The sequence below is a fragment of the Spermophilus citellus genome, assembly GCF_964194105.1.
Source record: "Spermophilus citellus genome assembly, chromosome: 3".
Classification (NCBI taxonomy): domain Eukaryota; kingdom Metazoa; phylum Chordata; class Mammalia; order Rodentia; family Sciuridae; genus Spermophilus; species Spermophilus citellus.
In genome coordinates, this window is record NC_138184.1 from 38,177,486 (window position 1) to 38,190,987 (window position 13,502).

The following is a 13,502-nucleotide window of genomic DNA, read 5'->3' on the forward strand; positions in this document are numbered from 1 at the left end:
CTTTTAAATATTAACATTTCCAAGTGTGAACAGCTATTTGCTGACCTCTTGTGTTAGAAGGTAGTACTACACTAGTTCAAAGCAAGCATCAGAATCAAATATTGAGAATCTTATGTCATCATAAATGCTTTAAAAATTAGCAAACAGGGGCTGGGGCTTTGGCTCAGTGGTAGCACTCTTGGCTGGCATGCGTGAAGCACTGGGTTCGATTCTCAGCACCACATATAAATAAATAAAATAAAGACCTATCAACAACTAAAATATATATATATATATATATATATATATATATATATATATATATATTTAAAAACTAGCAAACAATGGCTACACACCAAAAAAAAAGTACAAAATTTGAAGTATATTTCCCTTTTTTGACCTGCATATCAGATCTGTATATTTACCTAAATGACAGAATTTATTAATATTTCCACAACTGAGCAGTCAGTAATGAGTTACTTTGGTTTCCTAATTTTTGTAATGTACCCTGAAATGTAAAAATTCTCTGTGATCACCATTTTAAAAAAAAAAAAAAGACCCAACTTTTCTTGCATTCATTCTACCCATTCCCCAACATGTTCTCCTGACAGTTCAGATGAGAACCAGAGACTATTGGGTAGTTATAATAGACATGAGGGAGTTAAGCAGTCTTTTTCTTTTTACTAGTGTAAAAAGAAAGGCCTAGAGGTAAGGATGTGAATAAGACCAAAGATGACAGAAAAACAGAATCCAAAACTTCGGTAGAAGATTAATAAGTGTTTCAGTTTTTGACTGTGTAAGTATCATCATACTATTTTAAATTGTTCAGAAATGTTTCTGTGGGGTGGAAAATAAGGAATCAATTATTGATTGCTAACAAAGTTACCAGAAATGGCATAATTTTAAACACTCCTAGAAATGGTCTCTGGCAAATGAGGCAAACCCAAGTGGTATTTGGTATGCTCAAATATTCTTAAGATTCATTAGGACATAATAAAAATCTACAGTTTTTGTCAGTAATTAAATTTTATTCTCATAGGAATTATGAGAGATATTGAGCATAAATCAGGGCCATTTCTTACCTTTGGAGGCTTGAAGGGATATTCTGGTGTAAAAGTGATATCGAGGAAAAATACACCACCTTCATACACAGATCCTGGAGGCCCTAGAATGGTTGATCTCCATTCATAGATGTTATCACCTTTGGGACCAGCACTGTGAAGTAATATATGCCAGATAAGTAGGTGGTAGCATTATCCCAATTTTACACTATATCTCTTCCATTTTAAATATTTTCATTCTCTTCACAAAATTGTGCCTTTCAGGAACAATCTGATAAAACTGTAACAAACCCATCAGCTATTAGTCAAAAAATTGGATGTAAAAGAATATTAAATCCATTCTAAGTTCACTTAGCTGTCACCAAGCAAGAAACATTCCTCAACTCACACCTCTCCTTGTCACACAAGAAAATGAAAACAGCCAGGCATGGTGGGGCATGCCTATAATCCAGCAACTCGGCAGGGTGAAGCAGGAGGATTTCCAAGTTCAATGCCAGCCTGGGCAACTAAGCAAGACCCTGTCTCAAAAATTAAAGGGTTGAGGTGGAGCCCAGAGGTAAAGTACCCGGGGTTCAAACCTAGTACTCCTCCCCACAAAAAAGGTACATAAAACAAACACAAAAAAGACATGATTACATAGAAGCTAAATTAGTGGCAAATGACTGAAGATTTTCCTCTGAGCTACATCATTACTTGTGACCATTTTCAACACGTTTCATTTTATGACCCAATAACTGGTGCAGCTATGCTTTCTTGCTCTTTATCTCAATTATCTTAACTTTAAAAAAGAATCTACACATATTACACACAATTAAAACGAAAGAATCTAATAAACTATTGTAATTACATTATAAACTTTGCCAGATGGGAAGAAAATGACAATATCCAGTAATACATTAATTTCTGCTACTGAGTTTCCCTATTATAGTCGCAACATTAATTCAACCTATTAAATACACTCAGCTATACCAGAGTTTCACCATAATACACTTCCAAAGCATTGTATTGGCTTCCAGCGGGCTTTGTATCAAGTACATTAACACAATTTTTAAAAACCTTACCCTCCAATTCTAACACCTACAAAGAGCTTAACATTCCTGTCCAAATCATGAAATGAAGTATTGTGGTGTTGAGAGAAAAAGACAAAACAACTGGGAATTGCTATTGCATGGCTGTAGCACGGTTAATGGTGTAGAGTGACTAGTTACAACCTTCACCATAACAGCTGCCTGAAGAATGATGTGTGTCAGGTAAACAAGGTCTGTGCTTAGAAAGACTTGAAAACTAAGGCAAACTGCTCTTCTAAGTGTTTGGCACAAACTGGATTTATTCACTCACTATTGAATGCTCATGTACTAGCCTGTTAGTCTATGGGGTTTTTTTTTTCTTCTTTTTTCTTTCAGTCTGAAATTTAGGGTGGGAGAAACAATAGAAACATGAGAAAATGACATTTGGATCTTGAGGGAGAATGGGGCCCAAACTGAGCTGGCTACAGGCAGAAAGAGCTTAGAAACTGACTGGAGCACTTACCATGGGACTTTGAGCAAGTTACTAAATCTAAACCTAGCTTTACACCACCTGCTTCACAGGAATGAGAGAGAATGAGAGCAAGAGACTCAGTGATCACAGATATTAATATCCCCACGGGCTCGAACAGTATGGTCTTAAAAAATCTTAGGCCCAGGAACTATTAAATATATATCCAAACTAAAACAAGTTTTTATCTTTGTGTTTTTTTTTTAAAGTGACTTCCTGCTTTTACATTATCTCTGACCATAATTTTCAACACTGAGGCTCTTAATCAGCCCTCTCCTTCTAGGAACATGCTGTATCCTCTCCAATGAGATTAAACCTGGTCCTCTGTCATCAGAAGCTTGCTTTCATGTTTGTGTCCCCTCCCTCCAATATGTTGAGATCCTAACCTACAATGAGATGTTATTAAGAGGTGGGGGCTATTGGAGATTAGGTCATGAAAGTAGGTCATGAGTGGGGGTGGTTTCAGTCTACACACACACAAACCCCTAACTCTCCCTGTCCTGTAAGAGACAGCCACCTGGAAACTAACTACCAGACACTGAAGCTCCCAGTGCCTTGATCTTAAATTTCTATCCTCCAGAAACTGAGAAATAAATTTCTGTTTCTAATCTCTTATCTATTTCATGATATAGTCTTAAAGGCAAAGGTTTCTTTGTACAGAAAAGCTCTTTAAAATCCACTAACTATATTCCAAGATGACCCCTACTATTTTCTTCATATCCAACTTGATGATGCTAAGAAGTCAGCCTAGAAAAAAGATCAGCCTAACCCTAGGTGACATGTTAGCTTAGGCCCAAATTCTGCTGGCTCCTTAGTATTTAGGGGGAGAGGGGAGTTTAACAATGCCATTATAAGTAGATTTTATAAACTATACAGAAAAATTTCACTGAGCATCAAAATAAACTATGGGGCTTTTGAAATAAAGAATCCTTGGATCCCTCCCAGCCTAGATTCTCTGAATTTAAAAAGCTTCCTCTAGTGCTTTTTTTGAGATAGTGGTTTGCATTTGGTAACAGATAACTCAAAATAGGGCAGTTAGGAATGCTTATGAGCCTTAACATTTTATAGTTTGTCACCTGATACATATCTAGAAATCCAAATCAAGATCATTACTTTGCAATTTACCCTGCTTTCAGTTTTGTGTATAAAATTTCCTGAAAGTTTTTAGTGTCTAGAAAGGGAGTTAAGGAATCAAGTACACCACATAACTATATAACAAGGAAAAAATGTTAAACTTCAAGGGCTGGGGTTGTGGCTCAGCGGTAGATCGCTTGCCTCACATGTGTGAGGCCCTGGGTTCGATCCTCAGCACCACATAAAAATAAAGATACTATGTGTTCATCTACAACTAAATAAACATTAAAAAAGTTAAGCTTCAAAAAGAGAAAAAAGATTGGTTATAAGAAATACAAACACTATGTGAAACAGTATCAACTGTAATTGAAATCATAAATGCCTAACAGAAGCCCTGAAGAAGATTCAGTAATTGGGAATCGCTAACCTACGGGCCCCTGAGTAGTTCCTGTGAAAGAGCTGAGAATCCACTGAAAAGACCAAGCATTGTTACAAGAACAAAAAAATCTTTAGGCATTTACCACTACTAGATAAATTCAGGTACCTTTTTGTCATATACATTTTTTTTTTAATCAGGAGAACAAAAAAAAATCAAAACCTTACAGTAAAGGGGCTGTACATTTCTCACTGAAAGAGGACGCACTTGTGAGCAATGACCTATGGAGCAGGGCATGTGTTAACAGCTATCAGGTAGCCAGTGTCAGAACAGGGAACAAGAGAATCTATGTAAGGCTGTTTGGACAAAATGTCTGTTCAAGTACCCTGCCCATTTTGAAAAAAATTTGTTATATGACAGCAGAATGAGTTACAATTCATATTACACATATAGAGCACAGTTTTTCATATCTTTGGTTGTATACTACCCATTTCTTAATAAGATGATGAGGCTCATGTTTGGGTTGGCAAAGTATACTTTTAACAGCCTTCTACGCCTTCTTTTAACAGAAGATACTTTGGGTTCCACAATAAGAAATTCAACTTCAATTTCAAACACTGGTTGAAGGAAGTACACTTTAGAGAAACATAAATTTAGTTAATCAATCTGCAGTTTGAGCTCCAAACACAAAACAAACAACAACAATAAAAACACTTCACATAATTTTGTCTGAAATCTACCCTGGCAGCTTATGCCTGGGCACTTATTTTGACTGGGATGCTGGAAATTAGGTCATCTCAGTTTTGCATAATATGAATTTTAAAAAATAGCCAACTACTTTAACTATCATTGGTTTTATATCAATTAGTATAATTTTTAACCCACTTGTCCCTGTTTGAAGATGCTAAAATTTAACTGTGATTAGTTTGTGCAAAGCTGTGGTGAAGAGAGACTGGTCATGCCTGTCAAATTTTCTTAAACAGATTTAAGGGTTATAACCAGAACACTTTATAGAGGCCGGGGGTGTGGTCAGAGGTAGAACGCTTGCCTTGAATAGGTGAAGCACTGGGTTTGATCCTCAGCACTACATAAAAATAAAAACAAATACAATAAAATAAAGGTATTGTGTGTGGGAAGCCATTTCTGACAGGTGATTGGGTGGCTCCCGTTAAGGGTCTGAGGCGCTCTGGCTGTGTCGGAACTTTCCCGGCCCTTCCTGATGAGAGAACCCTCCGTGTGGGGGTGTGACTGACCACTGACCCCAGGGGCCCAATCACTGACCCTGACCTTGGAATGCGGTCCCCCCTCAATCTTCATTAGACGGAATTCTCCCCTGAATCTCTTGTTCCCCAATAAAAAGCTACTCCCAGGCGTGTTCTCTCTCTCTCTCTCCTACTAGCCCTGAGTAATCCTTGCTGCCCTGCTGGGCGGTTAGAGGTGGGAACCAGAGAGGGGAGCCGACTGGGACCTGGCGATAGAAATAAGGTAACTGAGTCTGTGTGTTTTATTTCGATCTCTTCTAGCTAACTTTAATGCCAAGAACCTCATTAATGAAACCATTGCGCTGGCCGCATGGTGGAATTGTGTCCATCTACAACTAAAAAATATATTTTTTTAAAAAATGAAAGTACACAGGGCTGGGGTTGTGGCTCAGCGGTAGAGCACTCACCTAGCACATGCAAGGCTTTGGATTCGATCCTCAGCACCACATAAAAATAAATACATAAAATAAAGGTACAATACATTAAGCTCTTATACTAGGCAAAAAAAGACAAATAAATAAAACGACCAGTTGTTTCTTTTTTCTTCTAGTCAAAACAAATACTGCTATGGCACACATTTTAGAAAAATGGTCATTTCTATTTCTGACATGGTATTTTATTTATATGATGGCTTCTGACTTCAGATAGGCATGTAAACATGAGGAGCAGGGACTGTCACAAGTTACAACATGGTTCTTCCTGGACAGGAAAGTCTGTTGATAGATAGAGGAACCTCAAGGACTCGACAGTTCTGAGACCTATTTTCTTTCCAATTACCACTGGACAAGAGCTGTATCCATTTTGTGCTTCATTAACATTATGTCGGTGATTATACAAAACCAAAAACTACCAACTGGTAGTTAACTTTTCCTTAACACATAGGGTTTTAAACAGAATTTGAACAGTACAAAAGAAAAAAGGTCTAATTAATAAAACCAAATGTAAAAAACTCTAATCAGAACAGTCTTACTAGAATTTGATGTGCTCCCTAGTTTGGCTTAAAATTTTCCAATATAAAAGTTTCCAAAGTAACATTTAAACTTCATTCTGGTTTGTCTTAAAATGTTTGTGAGTCCTCCCCCATTTCTATCATCAGTACTAATTTACTACAGCAAACTCTGCTGGTCTTCCATTTAAATAGAAATCAAAGTTCAATTTCAATTTTCAAATGGTATCACTGATTTCTTTTAAAGAACATTCTGAGGCAGAGAAACAAACTAATTGTAAAATGGGGGTTTCTGGGCTACGGTTGTGGCTCAGTGATAGAGTGCTCACCTAGCATGTGTGAGGCACTGGGTTTGATCCTCAACACCACATAAAAAAATTAACAAACTAAAGGTATTGGGTCCATCTACAACTAAAAAAGAAATTCTTTTTTTTTTTTTTTTTTTCAAATTTGTTTCTAACCTAGGTGCACTGGTGCACACCTGTAATCCCAGTGGCCTGGGAGGCTGAGACAGGAGGATAGAAGAGTTCAAGGCTAGTCTCAGCAACTTATTGAGGCGCTAAACAACTTGGCAAGACCCTGTCTCTAAATATAGAGGACTGGGGCTCAGTTAAGGGTCCCTGGGTTCAATCCCTGGTACCCACCCCCCATGTATTTTTCTATTGAATCACTTTAAACAGTTTATTAGAAGAAAGGACTTTTGCTTACACACACATATGCCCCTAATTTAGATTTTTTTTAAAAGCTATAATTTTAAAGGCTTAGTTTTCTGCTCTCATAGTTAGAAAAAAAATGATGAAAGGTGAGAGGCTAAAAGATACATCATGCTAGAAATAGGCAGGAAAGCAGAGGAAGTGACAGCGGAGAAAGAGACTGAACAGTTCAAGTATGTCATATTTCAAGAAAGAATATAGGCTTGAAACCAACTCAATTCTAAATTCTCATCAACCTACCTAAAAATCCCAGTTACAAGCCCCAGAAAGGAAGATGTGGCAAAGACTGCTGATTGGCTATTCCAGGTCTATCTTCTTTCTTTGGAGAATATTTATGATAATACTAGCCACTTGTTTTTAAGTGTACCATTCATATCACAAAATCTCCTAAATCTCCATTTCAGCTGTAGTCTTACAGCAGTGGTTCTCAATCAGAGGTAACCAGAACACTTGGCAGTCATTTTGAATCACACAATGGGAGAGAGGATGCTAAGGGATGTTCCTAAATATGGTACAGATCATCTGACAGCTTCTATAACAGCAGTCACCTCAGCCTAAATTGTCAGTAGTGCCAAGGATGATGCCTTCGAGAAACTTTGCTCAAGCTTAAGTTAGTAAAGGCAAGGGAGCTTCAGTTTGAGCCTGTTGTCAGACTCCAGTGCCCATCACATAAGACCACCCTCCATCAACATCTTTTTTTGTGTGTGTGGTACTGGGGATTGGATGCAGGGGCACTCTACCACTGAGCTACATCCCCATCCCCTTTTATTTTTAGATACCATCTCAGTAAGTTGCTGAAGCTGGCCTCAAACTTGTGCTCCTCCTGCCTCAACCTCAGGATTGCAGGTATGAGCCACCACACCTGGCACCAAACCATTCTTAACTTAATTTTGAGAAGTCAGCTATAAAAGACATTAAGTGGCAATAAAGATCAACTCTTTTCTAATTTTATAGGTTTAAATTAACATTTGTATTATGTCTAGCTCTCTTCCCTTTTCTGTAACTCTGCAATAAGAAATTTGTCAACCCTGATAATGTTCAATTCTATTAAGACTGCAAAAGTCAGTATCAAACAGAATTTAGAAAATGCTTATAGGAAGAGATTCACAATCAAATCTATATTCCCTATGATGAACACTACTCAAAATGCATTTTTTATTTATTCTTCTTTTGCTAAGAAATTCATAGACAATATGATGAACTATGAAGTTAGTCAACAACCAGAACAAATCCTCTTCCCCAACAGTGATCTCCAAATCTACAGGGGGTAAAAGCTGTTGCTCCATGAGATCTTCTATATTTGGCTTATCCAGAAGACTTTTATAATAAATAGAGGGCCTGGGCTGTAGCTCAGTGACAGAGCATTTGCCTAGCATGTGTGGGGCACTGGGTTCTATCCTTAGCACCACATAAAAATGAAAAAAATAAAATAAAGGCATGCATGTTGTCCATGTACAACTACAAAAATAAATTTTTTAAAAAATTTTAACTTCTTGCCCTCAGCATCCCTTCTTCATTAAACAGTAACCACTTGTAACCTAGAATTGAGTGCCAGAAAGAACAAATATCAGAAAACCTCACTAAGGAGACTAATAGGCTAGAGATGTGGTTTTTCAAGTGCCATAGTTCTAATTAACTAAGAGGCACCCTCATATAAGGTGGAGAAAAAGGAAGACAGACACTCTGTACTGCTGGGAATGTACCATTCAGATTACTATCCCTTGCAAAGAACTTCCAAACCAAGGGTCAACCTATAGGCCCCAGCAAAGCTGGTACTCACAGAAGAATTTATAGCAACAGGACCCAGTGTATCTAGGGAGTTATGATGGAACACAGTGGGCCCAAAATACAAGGCTGACTTCTGGCCTAAGAAAGCTGTAGAGTTCACTTTTAAAATCTGTTCCAAACCAGAAAGAAAACAAATCTGCATAAACTACAATGTCATAGTCATTTGGGTACACATACTCTATTACACCAGATTTTAAGTTTCTGGAGAGGAGTAATTTCCCACAGATACTATAGAACTTGCTATTAACAACAGTTAACAATATTTAATCAAACAATCAAATATGTACCACTGTTTAGGATTATGCAACAATGTTTTAAAATCAGGTAAAATAATTATAACACCATAATGGCTTGATCTTGCTCGGCTAGTCATTCAACTGTAGTTTTACTGTATGTGCGGCTCCTTTAGAAAGTAGTGATAATCCACTTTGAAAATTTACATTACAATACTGAAAAAAAGGTATTCATAGAATAAGGACGTGATTTTAAAAATAAAACCACTCTCAAGATCATTTATGAGGCTGGGGATGTGGCTCAAGCGGTAGCGCGCTCGCCTGGCATGCGTGCGGCCCAGGTTCGATCCTCAGCACCACATACAAACAAAGATGTTGTGTCCGCCGAGAACTAAGAAATAAATATTAAAAATTCTCTCTCTCTCTCTCTCTCTCTCTCTCTCTCTCTCCTCTCTCTCTTTAAAAAAAAAAAGGTCGTTTATGAGTAAGCAAAGAGTCAAGATACTTCATGTCAAAGATGGCAAAGAGCAGATCTAAACATCATGAACATTAGGGGGTCATTACAGATGGCCATATTGTCTGAGTTTTAGGTAAACTGAGCTTTAACATGCTTTAACTTCTGACCTATCAGTACAGTGGTGTGGGTAGGTAGCAAGCAACGAAAAGACTATCTAATTCCACTTCAAGGGCCTGAAAGAAGAGGAAAGCACAGGAATAATTATAGAGAATGAGAGGATCAGCATTCCTTCTGTCTTGGAAACCATTTGAATATAGGATAAACTGGGTCCAACGACAGCTCTCTAAACTATACAAGCCTGACTTAGAATAATTTTAATTTGGTAGGAAAATAGTGTCTGCGCAGAATCAGGTGTGACAATGACTTCCACTCTCACTAAATAATCCAGAGCCGGGTATCTACCCCAGTCTGAACTGAGTCCAGCTTCTTAAGATGCATGCTTCCATTGGTATATATAAACTGCTATCCAAATGAGTAAAGGGAAATAAATTACTAGTCTCTGGTTCTTAAGAGTTACCAGTTCACAGGACATAACCAATTCTTCTATTAGGATGTTATCTGTATTGTGGATAAGTGAGAGGCAATTGGGGAAAAGCTTTCAGAGATAAGATAGTATAGTCATTAACATTTCCTCCACACATTTAGTGCTGAACCCCCAAAGCAACAGTGTCACAAGGAAAGCATTTAAAAGACACAAAGTCTTATAAAGGAACTTACCAGGTTTTACTCAATTCTGAGACAAAATTTTAGAATGTATCTTTGATTATGAAATTTGCTTCATTGGCTAAGGTTTCTCATTCACACCTCCTAGGCAGCTTCCATATTACATTGTTGCCAACTCAGACTGGGGGGTGGGGAGGGGGGCTACAAGGTCAGTGGGAAACATGGGACATGACACAAGTGTTAGTGTACAAGAATCAGACTTTAGCAGTGTTGTTTTTCGCTTTTGTTTTTGCGGGGATTGCCAGGGATTTAACCTAGGGTGCTTAATTACTGAGCCACATCCTGGGCTCTTTTTATTTTTTGAAGAGACTGTCTTGCTGAGTTGCTTAGGGCCTCGCTGAAGTTGTTGAGGCTGGCTTTGGCTTTTAACTTTCGATCTTCCTGCCTCAGCCTCCCAAACTGCTGAGATTACCTGTGCCCAGCTTGCACAGCGATTTCTGTTCACTTATTGTGTGATGTGAACTTCTATTATAATTTTTTTTTTGGTAAAACCTTCAGTAATATCAGTTTTTTATTGCCCTTTTGCTTTCAAAGAATTCTAATTTGGATTCCTTGTGGTTAATTACCCTAATTATGAGTGGATTTCCTACACCACCCAATCGGCCTGGAACTTCTTTCCTGCTTTTTTGGCAATCTTGCTGTTTCTTCATCCTCACTCAGCATCCTCCTTCTTAAGGCATCCTAGGTCCAGGCCCTGTAACTTCCTTGAAAATACTTTCAGCTAAAGCTGGATTTCCATCATCAGGGAAGGGTGAGGCGGCTCTCCCAAGGCCCTCTCAGGGAGGGCACAAGGCCCAAACTACCAATCTAAATCACTATTTGCCATTTTTACCCCCATTTTCTCACAATTGTATGAGGTTTTTAGAGGCTACACCAGATGTGATGTGGCAACAGACTGAACGCAGAAGCAGAGATGAAAGTCCAGCTGTTTTCTATTAAGTCAGACATTAAATCAATTTGCAAATATGTAAAACAGTGCTATTCTTCTAAGTTTTTAATTTAGAAAAGTTTTTTTTATTAAAAATTCTATTTTCTGTTTACTATTTTTAAATTATAGAAACTTTAATGTTTTACTGTATTAGAAATTTTTAATACAGTAAAAATCAATAATTATTAACCATACAATCAAAATCTCCTGGGATCTGCAATAAGTTATTAAGAGTGTAATGGGATCTTTTCTTTTTTTAACCTGGGCTGGGGAAGGAACCCAGGGTCTTATGCATGCTAGGCAAGTGCTCTATCATTGAGCCACATACCCAGCCCTGTAACAAAGTCTCGAAACCAAAGTCTAAGAACCACTTACTAGACTATTTTAATTATTAGTATAGTTTATAAACCATTAAAAATTTTAAATAGAAATTAGAAGAAATTTAAACTAACAGTTTTACAGTTTGGGGCTCGGGAGCCTTTCCTATCCTGACAACCTATAGCAGAGGCCAACACAGTGCCTTGCCACATCCTTTATCACCCTAAGGCTCCTTTGCTCATTCATGGCAACAGGCAAGTGAGGTGGTCTAACAACATAGATTCTTTGAAATCGCCCCCCCTCTTGGGGTAGTCTACCCCCACCCCCAGGCTGGTAGTAATTACATTTAAAGTGATGAAGCATGTGACTTCCCAAGCTGGAAAAAGGAGAGATGGTTTTCTCCTGGCATGTGCAGCTGTCTCTCTTTCTATGTGCCTTGGAAACCCTCACCATCACATTCATCACATAAGAAGTCTAGCTTCCCCAAAGGCTTCCAATACAGCAGACACCTCGTGGCTAGACCCTATGAAGATTGAGAATTTAACCTAAGCAGCCAGGGGTTTTCTGCCCCTCAGCTCTTTGGTGTGCTAAGCCCAGGCAGGTGAGTGTGAGAGAGCATTCAGATGATCATCAGAGACCCACTCAGCTGAGCCCAGCCCCAGTCTGCCTCTAGATCTAAGAAAAGTTCTAACAACAAATGGTGGTTGTTATTTTACACCACACAGCAATAAACAACTGGCACCACTCTTTCAAGAGCAGTCTCAATAACAGTTATCTGGGTAGGACAATTTTTTAAATTAATTTTTTTATTTGAGATAGCGGAATGCATTATAATTCCTACTTCACACATAGAGCACAATTTTTCATATCTCTGGTTGTATACAAAGTATGTTCACACCCGTTCATGTCTTCTTCCAACATGTACTTTGGATAATGATGTCTATGACATTCCACCATCATTTCTAACCCCATACCCCGCCTCCCTTCTCCTCCCTCCCCTCTGCCCTATCTAGAGTTCATCTATTCTTCCCACACTCCCCCTCTATGAATCAGCATCCTTTTATCATAGAAAACATTCGGCATTTGGGTTTTTGGGATTGGCTACGTGAAGCAAGTGCTTTACCCAATTCCTCAGTTTCCCTGTCAGCACCTTTCATTGTGGGAGCTGGCTTGATTTTGGTAAGGCACCCTTTATTGACTTTTCTTCTTTCACTTCCCAACTCTCTCCCTCTCGCACCTTGAAATAAATTACAGCACTTGTATTAGAGATCTCATCTCAATAATCTTCTAGGAGAGCCAAAATTTGAGTCACACTAAAGTTAAAGCACACAAGAAAAAATGAACAGAAAGACACCATCGGCAAAGTTTATAAAGGCGGTAGGAGGAGACGATATTTGCAGTACCTCATTTAGACTTAATATAGTGAGTAAAATTTTAAAATAATATCAGTGAATAAAGCACACAAGCATTTCTCAAAGGTGGAAACCCATATGGCCGGCCAATAAATAATAAATTCTCAATCTTAGACTCAAATGCGAATGAAACACTGGTATCATTTTACCTGTCAGAATGGCAAGTCTTTAGAAGACCCTTTGAAACAGTCTGTTTTTCTGACAGTTCTCTGAAATGCCCCCAAATAACTGGACATATGCAATGGATGTTATTTATAAGGTTCTTATGATTTGGAGAGAAATTTGGAATGTGCTAAATTATTGATAGGATATACGTTAAGTAGATCGTAGTACACCACACAATGGTACACTGTGCTGCTCTTAAATGAGATGAAGTATGCTGACTAGAAAAGAAAATAAGTTCATAATGTATTAACTGGAAAAGGGGCGCGAGGTGTGGGTGTGGAGGGTGGGGGAGTTCCAGAACAGTATGCAAACAATCTTCTTTTTTTGGTACCAGGGAATGAACTCAGGTACACTCAACCTCTGAAGCCACATCCCCAGACCTACTGTGTATTTTATTTAGAGACAGGGTCTCACTAAGTTGTTTAATGCCTCACCATTGCCAAGACTGGCTTTGAACTTGTGAGCCTCCTG

At 38.2% G+C, this 13,502-nt stretch overlaps 1 protein-coding gene across 1 annotated transcript in view; it reads right to left on the minus strand.

Moving 5' to 3' along the window:
• Nucleotides 1–13,502, minus strand: part of UBE2E1 (ubiquitin conjugating enzyme E2 E1) — a 73,531-nt gene that overhangs the window by 1,732 nt on the left and 58,297 nt on the right. Inside the window, exon 4 of the mRNA XM_081283523.1 lies at nucleotides 1,062–1,194. Coding sequence (XP_081139649.1) covers nucleotides 1,062–1,194 — 133 coding nt within the window. The remainder of the gene's footprint in view (nucleotides 1–1,061; nucleotides 1,195–13,502) is intronic.